This window comes from Xylocopa sonorina, chromosome 7, assembly GCF_050948175.1.
Source record: "Xylocopa sonorina isolate GNS202 chromosome 7, iyXylSono1_principal, whole genome shotgun sequence".
Taxonomy (NCBI): domain Eukaryota; kingdom Metazoa; phylum Arthropoda; class Insecta; order Hymenoptera; family Apidae; genus Xylocopa; species Xylocopa sonorina.
The window spans coordinates 5,746,214-5,762,146 of NC_135199.1; the positions used below are offsets into that span (position 1 = coordinate 5,746,214).

The 15,933-nt window shown below is 50.3% G+C and overlaps 1 protein-coding gene across 2 annotated transcripts in view; it reads right to left on the reverse strand.

The window, feature by feature from the left end:
* The window catches only part of LOC143425085 (uncharacterized), a 286,080-nt gene that overhangs the window by 244,234 nt on the left and 25,913 nt on the right, over nucleotides 1-15,933 (reverse strand). The window contains exon 1 of one of the 2 annotated variants that reach the window (XM_076897577.1): nucleotides 9,031-9,166. The exons of the other annotated variant lie outside the window; for it this stretch is intronic. Within the exon in view, the coding sequence (XP_076753692.1) occupies nucleotides 9,031-9,039 (9 nt within the window). The 5' untranslated portion in view covers nucleotides 9,040-9,166. Of the gene's footprint in view, nucleotides 1-9,030; nucleotides 9,167-15,933 lie in introns of those variants that run through there. 2 annotated transcript variants of the gene reach the window in all.

Genomic DNA, 15,933 nt, shown 5'->3' on the forward strand with positions numbered 1-15,933 from the left:
CGGAGTGTTCTACAATTTCTACGTACGAATACGAATACCGTACGCGGACCATACAGGTCTCTGTGTATCCCTGGATTTAGATACCGGTTTTAAAAGTGTTTTAAGCCTGCAAACAGTTCAAGGTTGGTCCACGAGGATGGCTCAGACGAGGTGCCGTTTTAAGGTGGCCGCGCGGGCATTGGACGGCGGGCACGTCGAGGGGCGCATCTGGGTCAACCGTATGAAAATTAATACGAGAAGCTCGTTAGTAACGGTGAGAAGAAATCTCGCGACTAATAACGCGCCGCGTATCGCCCTCTTCCGCCCTTCTTGTCTCGTTCCGCGCCAGAAGCAACTGGCCCCTGCCTCGCCGCTTATATCCATGCAAATTGATTGTTATTGCCCATTTACGTTCACGGTGCGCCCGTCCTGCCGCACGTTCTCCTCCCCCTCCTTCCTCAAAATTCCATTGACTTCTGCCGCGTTTCACGGACGACCCGTTCGTTAAAACGGAGACGGCCGCCAATTCGCGCCGGTGTTTCGCGGCGACCGATTAATTATGAATATGACGTCGAGCTTAACTGTAACGCGGCTGCACCGTACAGTGAGAGCCGATCTTGCAGCGCGCGTTATGCACCATTATGTCGGACGATATTTGTATTACAAGCGTGCGCTTATACTTTTACGTACAGCCGCTTTAAGGCTGTCGCATGGGTGCGGTTTGTCGACACCGCACGCTTACGTATCGGATAGCTATTCGAGCGCAAGTCGAATCGCGAACCTGGATCTGTCTCGATTACCACCCGAAACGTCCTCTAATCGCATCGTGTCTCACGAATCGTTGCACACGCTTCTGAGCAATCTTTATTACAGTCCAATCGAGTGCGTGTACGAGTCAATTATGTAAACTGGTTATCCAGAGACGAGTCCAGTTATCGCGATGCGAATTATACCGTAGCTAGGATCGAGTTTAGAGAGAGAAAAAAAAAAGACCGCTCGACTATCATCGGCATTCATCATGCGAACTATCCGCAGGACGATTAACGCCGATCGAGTCGATTAAATCAACGGGTAATGTGTATCATAATAATTAATAACGAATGGACAAGTTGCTCCATTTATCTAAGTAACACGATCGACGACGCCGCGGAGCGAACCAGTCGCAGACGCGAAGTCGTTCTCAAGGGGATCGAGAGGAAAATGGCAGCTAATGGCAGTACGATTTCCCTGGATAGGACAAGAAACGCAGATACGATGCCAATCGATCGTCCGACAAGCTCGAACTTGGCAGCCGGTCGTTATTCAAATTGAACAATGCGCCTTTTTTTCGCGGCGGCGCGGACGTGCACCGCGACGGATTAAAGGAAAAAGAGATAAAACCTGCTTCGAGACCTTCCAATCGATCAATCCTCGATCGGCTAGCGGTCAACGATGGACGACGTGCCGGTATCGAGCGTGTATTCGTAGCGCAATAAAATTAGTAGCCTCCGCGGCGAGCGCGGTTCAAAGAACGAAACGGTCCGACGCGAACCCGTCCTGTAAGAAGAAAAAAAAAAACACTACCTCACCGTGGTTCACGCATTGCCAAGGCTATCGCTAATTATCGCGCCGCTAATCGATGCCTCGCAACTTTCATAAACGCTATTTTCGGGGATCCTCTTTCCGCGATGGCACACTTAACGATGGACCCGTCTATCCGAGCAACGGGGCCAAATTGCAATTCCTCCTCAACGTTGCTTTCGAATCAATCCGGAAGAATTAGCAGCGAAAAAAATTTCTCAGATCTCTGTTTACGACACGCGAACACCTCGTCGACTCTCTCCCTTTTTAAATACCCTCGCGAAGTAATTTCCAACGACATTGTCCGGCGCGCTATCCGCGCGAGCCCTTCGTCAACGTCCAGGCTGAAAGCAGACGCGGAAGTCCCGCGGTCCGCGCAGGCGGCCTTAACAAAAATCTCGCGGAAAAACGAGCGTCTGGCGAGCAGGTAACGGTATCCGGGGATTTTTTCCCTTCCGCTTTTAACGTATTCCAGCGTACAAAGCGGCTGGAATTCAAGCGTGACTCCTATAGACGTCCAGTTAAATATAAAAGCGTTCACGCACACGGCGGTGCGCGTTATACAATTCAATCGTCGGTGCGCTTTTAGCGTGTGCATGCAGATCGCGCGCGTAAAGCGGGCGCGTGTTCGCCGCGCGGCCGCGCCGCGCAATCGGAGCACGAGGCCTGTTTCGAAACTTGGTTACAAACGTTTGTTTATGCCCACATTCCCGGCAGCGACTGATAAATTAATCTCCCATGCTAATACGTCGAACCAGGCTGGCACAATCCCGCGTGCTCGAGAGCGGACCGCGATTTCGTATCCCCTTGGTGAACCCCGCATTAATTCTCGATCTCGCTTCCGGATTTTATCCGTCGGGTTAGACGGTCGGGGTCAGCTGCTGCTGCGTCAGAGGAGAGAAAAATCGTGAACGAATAGAAGAGAAAAGTAGGAACCAAAGGTTTGTACATTTTGTACGCGATCGTTTGCATGGAGCCAGGGCGCGTTATGCGAAACGATTGCCTCTCCTCGCGATGCGATACCACGTCTCGTGACTCAGCCACGATGCTCAACATATTTTGTTATTAATCCGCGGATATAATATGCGCAGAATACGACGACGCTCTTTCCGTGATCCGGGAAAGTTGATCGTTTACGGGCACGGGGTTAAGCGTGCCCGCGGACGAGAAAGACACGCATGGATTCGTTTGAAATATCGCTAAGAGGAACAACGATGGGAAAAGAAAGTAGCGATAATTTATTATCCCTGCACCAGGTATCGCTAAACGATTCCAGTCGATATTTACACCGCTCTGGCTGGGATCCTGGCCAGAAACGTTCCAGCTGTTAATCGCGTTAATTTGTATTCCATCGTAGAGTCGTTCGTAAGATCGCGGGGACCGTAAAAACTCCCGTGGCGACGTAAAAACTGGTAGCTTTTAATATCGAATTAGGAGAGGTTTTAATGAAACCACGGTGAGCCACGTAGCCGAGATAGATCGACGTTTACAGTTTGCTCGCTGTTATCCTCGAACGGTGTTCCACGCGCAACGATCCTTGTCGACGATACTTTAGGTCTAATGTCAAGGGCACGTCTGTTCGCGGCTGAGCCTCGTAAAAACGGCTTTCCGCGCGCGGTGGCCCGGCGAGGAGGCTCGATGGGACACGGAAAAAGGAAAAGTGCCGACGATAAAACGGACTGATGGACTTTCCCATGCTCCACCCTCCGCGGGTGAGCCGTAAACGTCTTGTCTCTCGATTTAAATGTCCCGGCATCCACTGGGTTGGGCAGATCCAACACTCGTGGCCATTGCCGCGCCCTCGTGCGTCTCTACGTATTATGCCGTCACATAGGCGCAGAATATGACGGATTTTCTCCTGTCTCGATCCTATGCTTAGCGTCTGGATACAAGTTAAACACAGATCTCGCCTGTAAATCAAATCATTCTAAACGTTCGTCTAAAATTTTCATTTTATAATACTACGATATGGTAAAAGTTGTTGCTCGATTAACTCGAACGTCCCGTCTGACTCGAGCTACTCGATCTACTGCGGAAGTGGTATCACGAGAAAACTCTCAGGGATACCCAGCGAAACGTTCTAATGTATCGCTGTCTTCGCGTTTATCTTTGGGACGTAATCGTGCGAATTCGAAGTCAGAGACAATAATTTATTTTCTATTTAAGAACGATAAAATAGGTTAAATGTTAAAGTTACGCCGTGGCGTGTTACCGTTACATAACCGAGGACAATCGCGCTGCAACGATAAGCGTAATTATTACGTGGCTAAGTGAACGCAACGAGCGCATTTCACGCGTGCAATAAAATACGGTATGAAACTCGGGCGAGCCGAGATTATTCGGCTCTGAGAAGCCACGATTGCGGGGGATACTGGAAGATAGATAGTATACATCGATTTGCACCGTCGTTTTTCGAATAATCGGCGACTCTTCTCAAGGGAATCGCAACCGTTCGACACGCGATGAATCGATCTCCCTTTACCTGTCCTATATACCACAGTGAAATCTCACGAGACTGTCTCGCGTTAAACAAATGTGGGTCGGATTAACAAAAATTGCGGTGAAAGTGAAATGAATGATAACTTTTTGCGCGATACGCGGAGATCAAGACCTATGCATCGACCATGCTTGGCGTGTAACCGCATGCAACGAGCAGTTGTTGGAAACTCGAGAGAAAAATGCGACGCGATTCGCAATGAACGAATCAGGCCAAGTTCTCGGATCGATGTAGATGAACAATTTCGCGAAATTTACAAAGAACAGGCACGAATAGATGAAACGAAACTCGAATGTTCGTACGGCTGTAACTCGTACGTTATACACAGTGGTATTACATTCCTGTTACATTCTCTCTATCGCAACCGGCGGTGTGTGAGAGCCAAAGAGTACGAGGACTTTTACGAGGGGCAATGAATGTCTGAACAGCGAAGTTCCGTGAAGTTCGTCCATATATTATTGGGAACTTATTAGAATTAATTAACTTTTCACCCGTGCACGGTACCGCTTATTAGCCTCGACGACCCGGTTGGTCGGTGGCGTCTTGGTCCGCGACGTTTCCATTATATCCGGACGCGGCTGGTTACGTCTCTCGCATCGAATCCGCGCCGCGTCGCTTTCCACGCGTCCCTTTATAGCGCTGGGCGTAATTAAGCTTTCGATGTGCAATTAAAATCGGCGTCCGTTAGACACGGACAATGAGATCTCGTTAAATCGTTAACAAACATCCTCTATGGGATAATCGCTCTAAACCTGTAGAAAGCCACGGTTTAATTGCATTCAACGTCTCGTTCGACCGATGCTAATTCCTTTCAACGATCAAGGAAGAGGATCGAGAGGAGAAATAAAGAGGAAGAAAAAAAACCAGAGAGAGAGAGAGAGAGAGAGAAAAAAGGAACGGAGTCGAGAGAAACGTCAGAGCCGCTCGGAAAGAACGGAGCAACGAGAGAGCAGAGTAGATGAACGAAAGGCGGAGAATGGGAAGAGATGGAAGGAGGGAAGGTGAGGTCGAGGTGATTCGCGGCGAGGTGAGGCGAGGTAAGGCGAGGCGAGGCGAGGCAAGGTGAGTCCGGGACCCACCTGCAATTATCCGGTCTAATGAGCAAACAGTCTGCTCTGCCCCTCTCTCTCCCTCGAGCCCGCTCGTTGCCCGTTTCTCTCGATTCTGCTCGCTAGACGGCCCGTCAGAAACGCGTGTACTTGACTCTGCTCTACCGACAACCTTCCACGGTCGTAACCTCCTCCGCCTCCGCCGCCTCCGCCCTCCTCCTCCTCTCCTTTTGCCCGCAACCTTCACCTCCGCCCCCACCCTCGTGGATCCACGATGCAGGTTAATGAAGATTATTAAATTAGTACCTCTCACGGGCAGTTTTTCCATCGCGCAAACGTGCCAGTGGCCCGGCCGCTCCCATCGATACACAACCGAGAGCCTTTCAGGATAGCCAACTGGTTCGTTAACGTCCGCTCGCGCGACCGCTCTCGCGCCTAGAGTATCTTTACCAACAGTTACGGCTGAAAAAGATCGAGCTCGATCCATGCTGTGATCCTCGATGATGAAAAAAAAGAAACGAAAGGAGAGCTACGAGGCTGGATTAGACGGCGAGGTACACACGATCGAGAGCGTGGCTAAGCAAGGGATAGAGAAACTATTCGATGGAGACCAACGCTGGGAATTGGTACCAGTTGGGGGATTTAAAGCGTTTCAGCAGTTGGGTCAGAGGGCAGGCTCTGTCTGAAGACACGTGGAGGGCGAATCGCGTGCGTTGACCCTGATTTCTTGATTTCAGAAATAGAAATGATTCGGCATAATCGAGTGAAAAGGGACGAAGGCCGAGCTAAAAGCGGATGACTCAGCTAGAGGAGAAATGAAGAGGTACGAGGAGACACCGATTTCAAACAGAGAAATGTAAACGTGCCTCGAAGCTGTTTGCGCGCGAGTTTTTGCACAATCGGTTCAAAAGTCGAATATACATGGCGCCTGGTAGCCACGACTTAGCTGGACGTCTGTCTTCTAAGAAACGTGCGTAACCCACTTTGATCGAGCAATGTCGTTCATTCGATAACATCGAAAACAAAGTGGAAAGTGTAAATCATCAAATCGAGCAGCCGGACTGAATTCAAATTTACGCTTCGCTGTCGATTCTCAATCTCGTCAATTGTTCGAGACGAAAGTGAACGCGTGAACCTACACGCGTAAAACGGTATATTATATCGAAAGAATAGATCGCGTTACAAGGGCGAATAAAAACGATCTAAATCATTTCCACGCGTGCAGCCAGCGAAATCGATCGATTCGTAGGAGAAGTATTCCGTTCGCGTTTGAAACCAGGCAGACAGCATCTCGGATTTCTCGGACGAACGCCTTCCGTCCTTCGACGTACGGAATGGTCTCTTTAGAGGAGAGGAAGAGGACGATCAAGGCGTCGTTCAAGCAGGATGCACTCATCCTACCTGGACTGCCCGCCACGCCCGCCATTCACCTTCAACTTGGTCCCTCCGCGTTGGTCGCGGGACGAGCGCGTGCGTTGCTGCAACCGAACCGCAGGATCGAGACGCGTCCCGCAGGAGACGGAGAACCGCGGACGGGGAGACGAACGCCGACGGGCAGCCGATAAATACCAGAATCGAAACAAGTCCCCGGACAAATTGTACCGGATTAGCGCGAGCGAGCCTATTGCTTTCCGCGAAACGACAGAAAATTGTGCCGCGGGAAAAACGCGCCGCTAGCTCGAGTATTTATGGACTCGTAGTGCGCGTTACGAAGTGATTTCAACCGGAATCTCGCGGTTCGCTAAACGGCTCGATACCAACGTTTATCGTCCGTGTTAACGCGCGATCGCGAACGATTCGAGGCATCGAACGCTTCCTCGTCTTTCGAGCAAATTTGTCTCGAGTTCCTCGTGTCTCGCGTGACTTGGAAATTTTTGCGAATTTCTAAACGCACCTCTAAAACAGCCTGTACACCGTCCCTGCGCGAAATCGTGACGCTTAATGGGCTCTGGCTAATATTTATTCCAGTAGCCCGTAACTCTGCGATCCGTGATTGCTGTAATTACGCGAGCGTGCATAATTGCGGAGGAGACGACACCGCACGAGACATTCGACACCGTGTCCTCCTCGATGTTCCGCGATCTGACGATCGACTTCGTCTGTTCTCCTTGTCCAGCTACAGGTTTCTCTGTTCGTAAAATTCGGTAATCGTGATTAATCTCGCGTGCATCGTCGTCGCGTACGAGGAAACGACTGGAATGAGTCGAATCCAGGATTACTGTCATCAGAGGTTAATAATTGCGGAGAAGGCGCGAACGGAGACACGTGATCGGGAGAGAATATTCCACGCACTCCCGCGAATTTTCAGCTTCGTACGCGTCGGCGAGCAATTTTCGTGGCTCGAAGCGCGACGTTTACTGGGGATTTCGCGTGTAATTCTCTTTGGGAAAACGGGAGGTTGCAAGATCGTACGCCGGCTGATTACAGTGATTACGCGATCGCCTGCAACCACTATCGATTACGGAACCGGGGATATCTTGTAATAGGCGCACGAAAATATTGACATCCTATGCATTGTGTTACAATTAATAATTCCACCGCCCCTTCGTGTCGTAATTCGAGCCAATCCGGCGTGTATCTGTTCGCGTCCAAATAACACACTTACAGGGGAACACTTCACTATTCGACTCCTCAATTGGAAACCGCAAAAGCCGCAACACTCCCAAGAAATTTCGCTGCTGGCCAAATGGAGCATAAATCTTTTCCGAATCGAGGGGGAAATTGCTTGCGAACGCCTAATGGACCGAATCTCCTCTTATTTTGTTTATACACCTCGCCTGTATCGATCAATTTGGAATTTTTAATAGAAAAACACGAATACATAGAACAAACCATTTGTTACCAGTGAAACCTACTCGAGCACGCTTCGTGTACATTCAATTCTACATATGATTTATTTTTTCTTCAAATGAACGAATAAAATTTTGGTCAAGCAGGGGTTAATCCGATCGAATTCAGCTATTCTCTCATCGCGTATCGGAAATTAAAAGTGAGACACGAGTACAATGACGTCGCGTCGATTACGCCACAATGTTGATAATGTCTGAACCGATGTTTAAACTCTAGCGTGGAACCTTCGGTCGGCCGCAGCTGCGGAAATGTCCGCTGAAAACGAGGTGAAGGCTACCAGATGCAGATACACGCGGATATGCTCGCACATTAAAGGGTAACACACGGACGCGGCCGCGTAGTCGCGATGTTGGATCGCTTGAAAAGAAGCGGCGGCGATGCTTAACAGTGCATAAGCGAGTAACTAACAAGCGTGGTTGCATAACAGAGCGGCGATGCGGCGGTTGGTGCGCCCGGGAGTTCATGTAAAACGTTAAGGTCTCCCGACAACGGGCCAGCCACCACGTCAGCTACCTCCTATCAGCGATTGCGTTAACCTTAAGGCGATACCGCCTTCTGCACTGTATACACACGCGCGTACACTCGTTCCACGCGTGGAACTGCCGCCGCGAGAAATCGAACACACGAGCGAGTCCAGACGGTTCAGCGTTTCGCACTGCGTCGCGACGATCGCTATATCGCGCGTCGTGCCGCTATCAGCTAGTCAGATAGCGGAACGAGATGTCTCATGGACGTTTCAAAGACGTCCGTGCGAGTCCGTTAAGACGACTCGAAGGGTGCGCGCGCCTGAGCCCTTGCTGGCTTAAGAGATCGCAAATGGATATCGAAGCGACGATAGACGGTCGGGCTAAAAATGGATATCAAATGGACGCCTGTGCGACGACACTGTGACACGCGATGCGATTCGAAAAACTCGCGTGGAACTCGCGATCTCGATCTTTCTGCTCGAGAAATTTCGCGAGATACTAAAAATGCAAGTGAAAAAAAAAAAAAAGAATCGTGATAGCAGTACGAAATGAATGGCCAGTAGGAAGCGCGACGGCGAGAGTCGCGCGGCAAATGATAGTTACGTTTCAATCGACTTTTACTCCTTACCACCATCATAATCTGGCACGTCCGTTAATTTGCTTCTGCGAAACCACACGCGACGCGTTTCCCGCAACAGGTGAACGAACCATTATCGAGCGAACAGACGCGAGGGCAAAACGGCGGGTAGGAAAAAAGAAGACTTCCCGAGGTGGAATCGCGGCGACACCCGGTATGTAGGCGAACCACGCGACGTATCGTGCGACACAGGAGAAGGGCGTGCCTGCAGCCGCTGCACACTGCGCAGTTTGTTGCACGCGCTGCAATCGACTGTGTGCACCGAGATGTGAGAGCTGCACGAGCCACGTACGTGAACGCACATGTGCACGGCCCGCGCACGCACACCACGGCCACCGTCAACGACCGCGCACAGACAAAGTGACTGTCTAAAATTTTTACGCCGCTCGAGAGATATCTAACGCGACAGCTAGAGCGCCGGGACGCGGAAAATGCAGCCGAAATACGACGCGAACGACACGGCCAGATCCGTGACGCGGGCGTGTGTGCACACGCGGAAGAATGCGCGCGACTCGTGACAGACGCCCCGTGGAAATTTATTTTTAGAGCCACTGAATGAAAGCAGGCCGCTATGAATTTTGCAAACACACAGACTCGACGGTTTTCGAGTTGTCGAGGAATCGGTGCCGCTGAACGCGTTACTCGTCGCGTACACGATTATCCCAGTGTTAAATAAAACTGGTCGAACGCGTTTGAACTTGGCGAACCGAAAGAATCGAGCACTGTATCGAACGCGTCTGACAACGATGCACTCTGAAAGAGCAGCTGATGCTTCGCAGATTTTCGGAGGCTCACCGATAAGACGACGCGAGGACATTTTTCATTCGACTCGCGGCAAAATGCCAAGTTGTTTGCGCCACGCGACGTACATATGTACGACAATTTTGTAGAGAACCGCGCGAGGATGATAGGAGCTTGCGTAAACAGTCAACGTACCCGACGAATCCGAGTAATCACGCCAACCGCGAATAAAAAAAAAAGTGTCCAGCATCATTTGTACGTCTTGCGTACATTTGAATGCGACGGCTCGCGAATAACAGAGGGGAAAACTTCTAATTGGGACGCTTTCTAATTAATCCCCGCAAAGATCGCCCATTAATCGAACGCGTTGCGCAATTTTCACTCGATGCATCCTCCTATTATCGTCGCGGCTGAAAGGACCGTGCCCTGATACTCGGCTGGCCGGCTCGTAGATTATGATTAATCATGCGTGACAAATTTATCAAGTTAACTCGGTTGTAACCAATCTGTAATTTTCTTACCGATCACAATTATCTTTTTATGTGGGAACAAACCGCGTTGGATCTGAGGCCGCGTCCAACCTATCGTTCTCGTTTCGCGAGCCTAACGCGAGTGTTCGCCCGGGAAACCATTAAGGAAGAAGAAAGGCGAGTCCGCGGACCGTTCGACGCGTCTATCGAGAGGAATACCCGACGCGACTGTCGAGCGACATTAATTCGCGTTGCTTTACAACGCGATGAACGAAACACGGTTGCATCGACCAGTTTTTCTACTCGATGGCGTACGAATTTTCTTTTTTTTTTTATCTCACAGCAGAGACAGAGAGAGTATCGGCACATGACCGTAGAAACGACTCGGTGTGGCAACGAATCACACCGCGGATGACGTCCCTGCCCGTAGTCGAGGAGCATAGAGCGTGTCGGTGGCAAGGGTCCCCCTACTTCCGGCGAACCATATCCGGCAGAACGCCCACCTATATCTCGACCCGCCAGACCGTGCACACTCCCTACTGCCGCAATCTACTCTATCGTCGTCCAATTGTGATAGATGTTCTAGCCAGACGAAATTGTACGACGGTCCTGCGTAACGACAAAAATTCATTTCTCCCCCGGAGCGGTCGTGCGTTTCGAGGCGAGACCGAGCGTACGCCCATTTCGCTCGAGATTCGATCGACCGCTACACTTGCGCTTCGCTGCTGGTCTTTTGGTCTTCGAAAAGTCGAAGAGAAAAATTACCGTTTCTCGTTGTTTCCTCGAGCAGCTCGGTTAGCTTTTGAAAAATTCCGAAAAAGACGTTCCGCGTACGCGAAACGCGACAACTTTGGCATGTATATCGTCGTCGCTACTGTTTTATGGAGATACAGGACCAGATGTGCGTAAGAGCCCGCGGAAATTCATGAAATTCATGTCCTCGGAAGTCGATCCCGGGCCGACTGTCCTTTCTCAGCGAAGTGGCGCGCATCCTCGGTGAAACGTGGGCGGAATAATTTATCCCCGCTCGCAAATCCGTCGAAGAGCTGACCGAACGCGCAAACTTTCGTACACGCGCATACCATCCAAGGTTTTCTACGAACCTCTCGCTTTAAATAAGATCTTGAACAAGCAAATGCCCGCGCCTCGTAACCGCGAGGAGGAATCTGTGTTTGCGCGACGCGCGAGGGACGCCCTCGAAATTTCAAAGTCCCCCCAAACTCCTCGATAGACGGATTCGATCGTGACGCGAACAGGTTCGTACGAGCGACGAGGGTAAAAACCGTGGAACGGGCGAGGGGGAGCAAAAAAAAAAGCAGAAAAGCTGACGATATTACGAAACTGGAAAAAGGTCGCGCGCACCACGGCGCATGCCTCTGTGGCTATAATGCCAGCAAAAACTAGTAACGTCTGTTCCCTGGCCGTCATCTGCCGATTCGATCGCGTCTAGTAGCCCGTACGACCGCCGTCCGTCGGTCTTTCGAGTAAAAATGACCGCCGGCAGAAACACGGGGCCTGTAAGGGGGCCAGCAGCGCCGTGAGCGCGTCAAATAAAATCAATTCGCCATCGACAAAAACTTACGTAACGTTACTCGAACGAGTCTCGGAAGATTACCCGCTACGTCCTCGCGCACGATCGCAGAATCGCTAATTCGGCCCGTTCGTTTAATAAGCCGGACTCAGGGTCTAAGGCTAGACCAACGTGCTCGTCCCAATGCGTGGCGGTCAGAGAGTTACGCAAGAGGAGGCGGCGCGCGCAAAATCAAACGGATTTCGCGGCAGTGATTTTGCGCGCGCCAATATTTATCGCACCCACGTCCCGTTATCGTAATTAACTTGGCTCTCTCGAGTAATCCGACTCGCGACGGTGGGGTATGCGCGATACGCGCGGAGCAGCTCGAGAAGCCGGGCAATTTTATCCAATCTACGTGGGTGTCCGTCGTGGACCCGCGCGAAGGACCTCGCTGTTATGCGTACTTACGTGACGCAACCAAGGAAAGCAATGTGCGACTGATAAACCTGATGAACGATAAAGAACCTTTCAACCTTGTTCCGATCGCGGGGTTTTAAACTATCAATAGAGCCTGAACGAAGTTCGTTACGAGTACACGTTGGCTATCGCGAGCTCGCGCTCGATGCGATTTATCAGCGGAATAACATTGTTCTCTAAACGGTTATTTAGTTTATTATCTTAACACGTCCCTTGGGATCGCGTACTCGATCGATCACAGGCATTAAGGGTATTTAATGTATTGTATCGCGTAACTACCGCGTTAAGTATGTACTTTTCATTCATGACTCGCGTATGCTCGAGCAAATAACGTAGATGGAATGTAGGAATGGAAAATAAATAGGAATAACAGCGAGTCGCAGCGAGCTGGTATAAATTGTTGCGCTAAATCGTTCGGATCGGAGCAACTGACGATTGGAATAAGTTATCGCGACGCGTTTCGTCACGTTCGAAACCGCCAGGGAGGAGATTGAGCTTCGCCTCGGATGGAGAAGCCGTGCTACGGCTGCAAATGGACGGAAAGTTGGAAAGAAAATTAGCGAGCGGTCTAATTGCAAGCGAGCGTGATCAATTGTCGGGCGGCCGCAAGAATTCCCAGACACGATGCAAGTAGCAACAACCGATAAATGTGCTTATCGTATTTCTACGCTTGCACAGGGTCAGCGTTCTCCTATCTGTTAATCATTTCGGGTTGCATGTGCAAGTGGTTCTCGAGTTTCCAATTACACGTAACAAGGCCCGGTTGCTTCGACGATACGCTGTATCAGCGGGGACAATAAACTGAGAACAACGGGCATCGGCAGAACGCATAAACGCGAGCAGGATTGAAAAATTGGTACATAAAACAAACGGAGGACAAACACGCTACGCTTCTACGAGCTACCATTTAACCGAGTCGGTAGTTTCAGGAGTGAAAAAATCGCGTCGATCGTAACTCGAGAATTTGCTCCACCGTACTATTCGAGCCTTCCTCTCGCGAATCGCGAGTGTTTTGCACGAATTAAAAGATAATCGAATTACGCAGTTTCTATAGTATGAAAAATTGTTCCAAGAAAGAATGCTCGATTCGTTTGAGAAATTGCCGATTCTCTAGTTTCTTATCGTCGATGTACATTCGAAGCCTCCACCTATCAGTGACGCGCGATCGGCGCAAAAATGAGCGACCTCGTCTCTCTAAACACTGTGTCAGATACGAACTGACGTCCACGCGAGTTACCGACCAATGAAAATTACGAGGGGCTCACGACGATAGGCCAAACGTTTCCTAAGTAAACGCTGCGCTAGAGCAAAGTCAACGCGCGCTAGCCATTTGTCATGCTTGGTTACTAGGCGGTTAACCATCGGACGCGACTTCGTAAACTCGCTTGGGGAACACCTGCGAGCGTGAGGATGCACACTCGCATACCTTTTATCGAAAGTGTCAACGTATCTGTTAGCCAAACAATCTGACATTGCAAACTTCGCCTCGACGGATCGACAGCCGATCCCATCGCGCAGCAGTCCTCGCGTTCGATGACCCTTTCACGGTTTTACCCGAAAACGCGTGCCTCGCGTGAAAGTTGCACAAGGAAATTCGCTCCCGCGGCACTGGCTGTGCAGTACGCGCGGAATGTACCGCGCGAAGTTACACAGATGCGTCTCTCTCTGAGCGTGGCTAGGAAGTGACACTGCGAAACGCGCGACGAGCAAAAAGTGCTGCATGGTTAGACGCAAAAATGGTTCTGCACTGACACTTTTTGCCAGCCTGAGAGAAGAAGGCGTAACATTCCACGCCGTTAAACCTGAGGAAAATGAACGCGACGAGTTTTACTTCTGCAAACGTCTTGAGGCTGGCGAAAAAAAATTCCAGCAATCCCTGAGTCGCACGTGGAATTTGATAACGCACGATTTTTAAACGGAACGCATTTCGAGGCTTGCAACACTCCACGTGCGTGCTCGTTCCTTCGACGTACCGTTTCGAAATTGAACGAGGAAGTTTTCGAACGGAGAAAGGAAACGACACGCGAAGAGGCTTTTATCCGTGGCTCGTGCACGGCCACGGGAAGTCGTGGAAATACTTAAAACCGAGGCAAATTCATTAAGCGAATCCATTCTGTTGCGCGTACGAATTGTAACGGGCTGATGGAGCCCTAGAGATAGAGGCAACGATATATGGTCTCAACGAGCATCGCGTACTCGACTATAAAACGGACGTGAAATAACGCTCGACACTTGGAATCGCAAGACACGTGTAACTTTGGTGGCGAGCATCGTTCGCTCGCTCGTAAAATAGCAACGCGAGCCACGATTCCACCCGTCTGTAGTTTAGATTGCGTTCTCATTTTATCGAAATCCAGTTGCGAACGACGAGACGCGAGCCAGTCGCTTTCCACGGATCTCTTCTCCTTCGTCCTTCTGCTACATTGCACGGGAAAAAAGAGAAAAAAGGTACGCGCGTGTTTAATTCTCGACTGTCACACCTGGACCACTTTCGATACACGAGATTCGTGCCAAATTAGGACGCAGCCGCGTATCGCGAGATCGAAGTAATCCCTTTATTGAATGACACGTACCAATTCGCGGCTGTGCGCCGTGTATCAATTGGGAAGCGTAACGTGTAAGCGTCGGACGAGATGATTTCGTAACAAGAGCGTTCACACCCACCGAAAGTTGCGAATAAAATCGACGATCCGCAGCGACGAGCACGGAGACCGATACGGTGGTGCAGCGAGACATAAAAGGAGCAACAATTATTCAGCGTTGCCGCAAGGAAGTCACCCACCAGGACCTCATGCTGAGACGATCACGTTCCATGGACCGGTTCAACTATACACCATATCGTGAAATCCCGTAACTACACGCGCGCAGCCTCGTCGAACGGGATTGAAATTTCCACGGGGACCACATATCAATTGCTCGAAGACTTCCTGAAATTATTTCACTTTTCTACCCGTTCGTCGTTACTTTATTCCCTACGTAGGTAGATATTCTATTATCGTTGGTCAAAGTGCTAGAAAGAATCGCGACGCGTAGCCTGAGATTCCTCAAAGTCAATCGTAACGATTGCGCGCGAGGGAATGATAAGTGGCGATTTTAATTATCAACAGACACGCAGCCGGTCGGCCGGATTTTAACGGGGGAATTTAATAAGTCATTTTCCAGCCGGATCGCGAGGCGAAAGCCTCTCGAGGCGAGGTGTAACCGCTGCTACCTACGATACGCGAGGAATGCGATACCTTCTGCATTTGCAATTCGTTTCTTTCTAATTACGATCGCGAAACGATCGTGTGTACGCTTCTCTCGCCATGGGATTCCTGTTGCGCAACGGACGTTTTATTGGAACGCGATAGCGCGGCGATTCGGTGATTCCGTTGAAAAGAGCGAAATTGAAAGTGACGTGAGAACTGTATCGCGATATACGCCAGGGTGAACTGGTCGGTAGCGAGACGAGATTGACCTGTGGGAAGAAACGCACTCGGATATGTTGACCGACGTAACCAACGCGCGCCAACGTGCGCGTTCTTATTTTCACGATTTGCTGAACGGTTATAGATAAATCTGCTGGAAACGAACGCAACGCGGCAAACGAGCGATAAATCGTAACGAACGGATCGCGCGGATTAATTCCTTCGATAGCGAGAGCAGATGTAATGCAGTTGCCGTTCTGTCGGCGATACGCTCGCGAATACAACC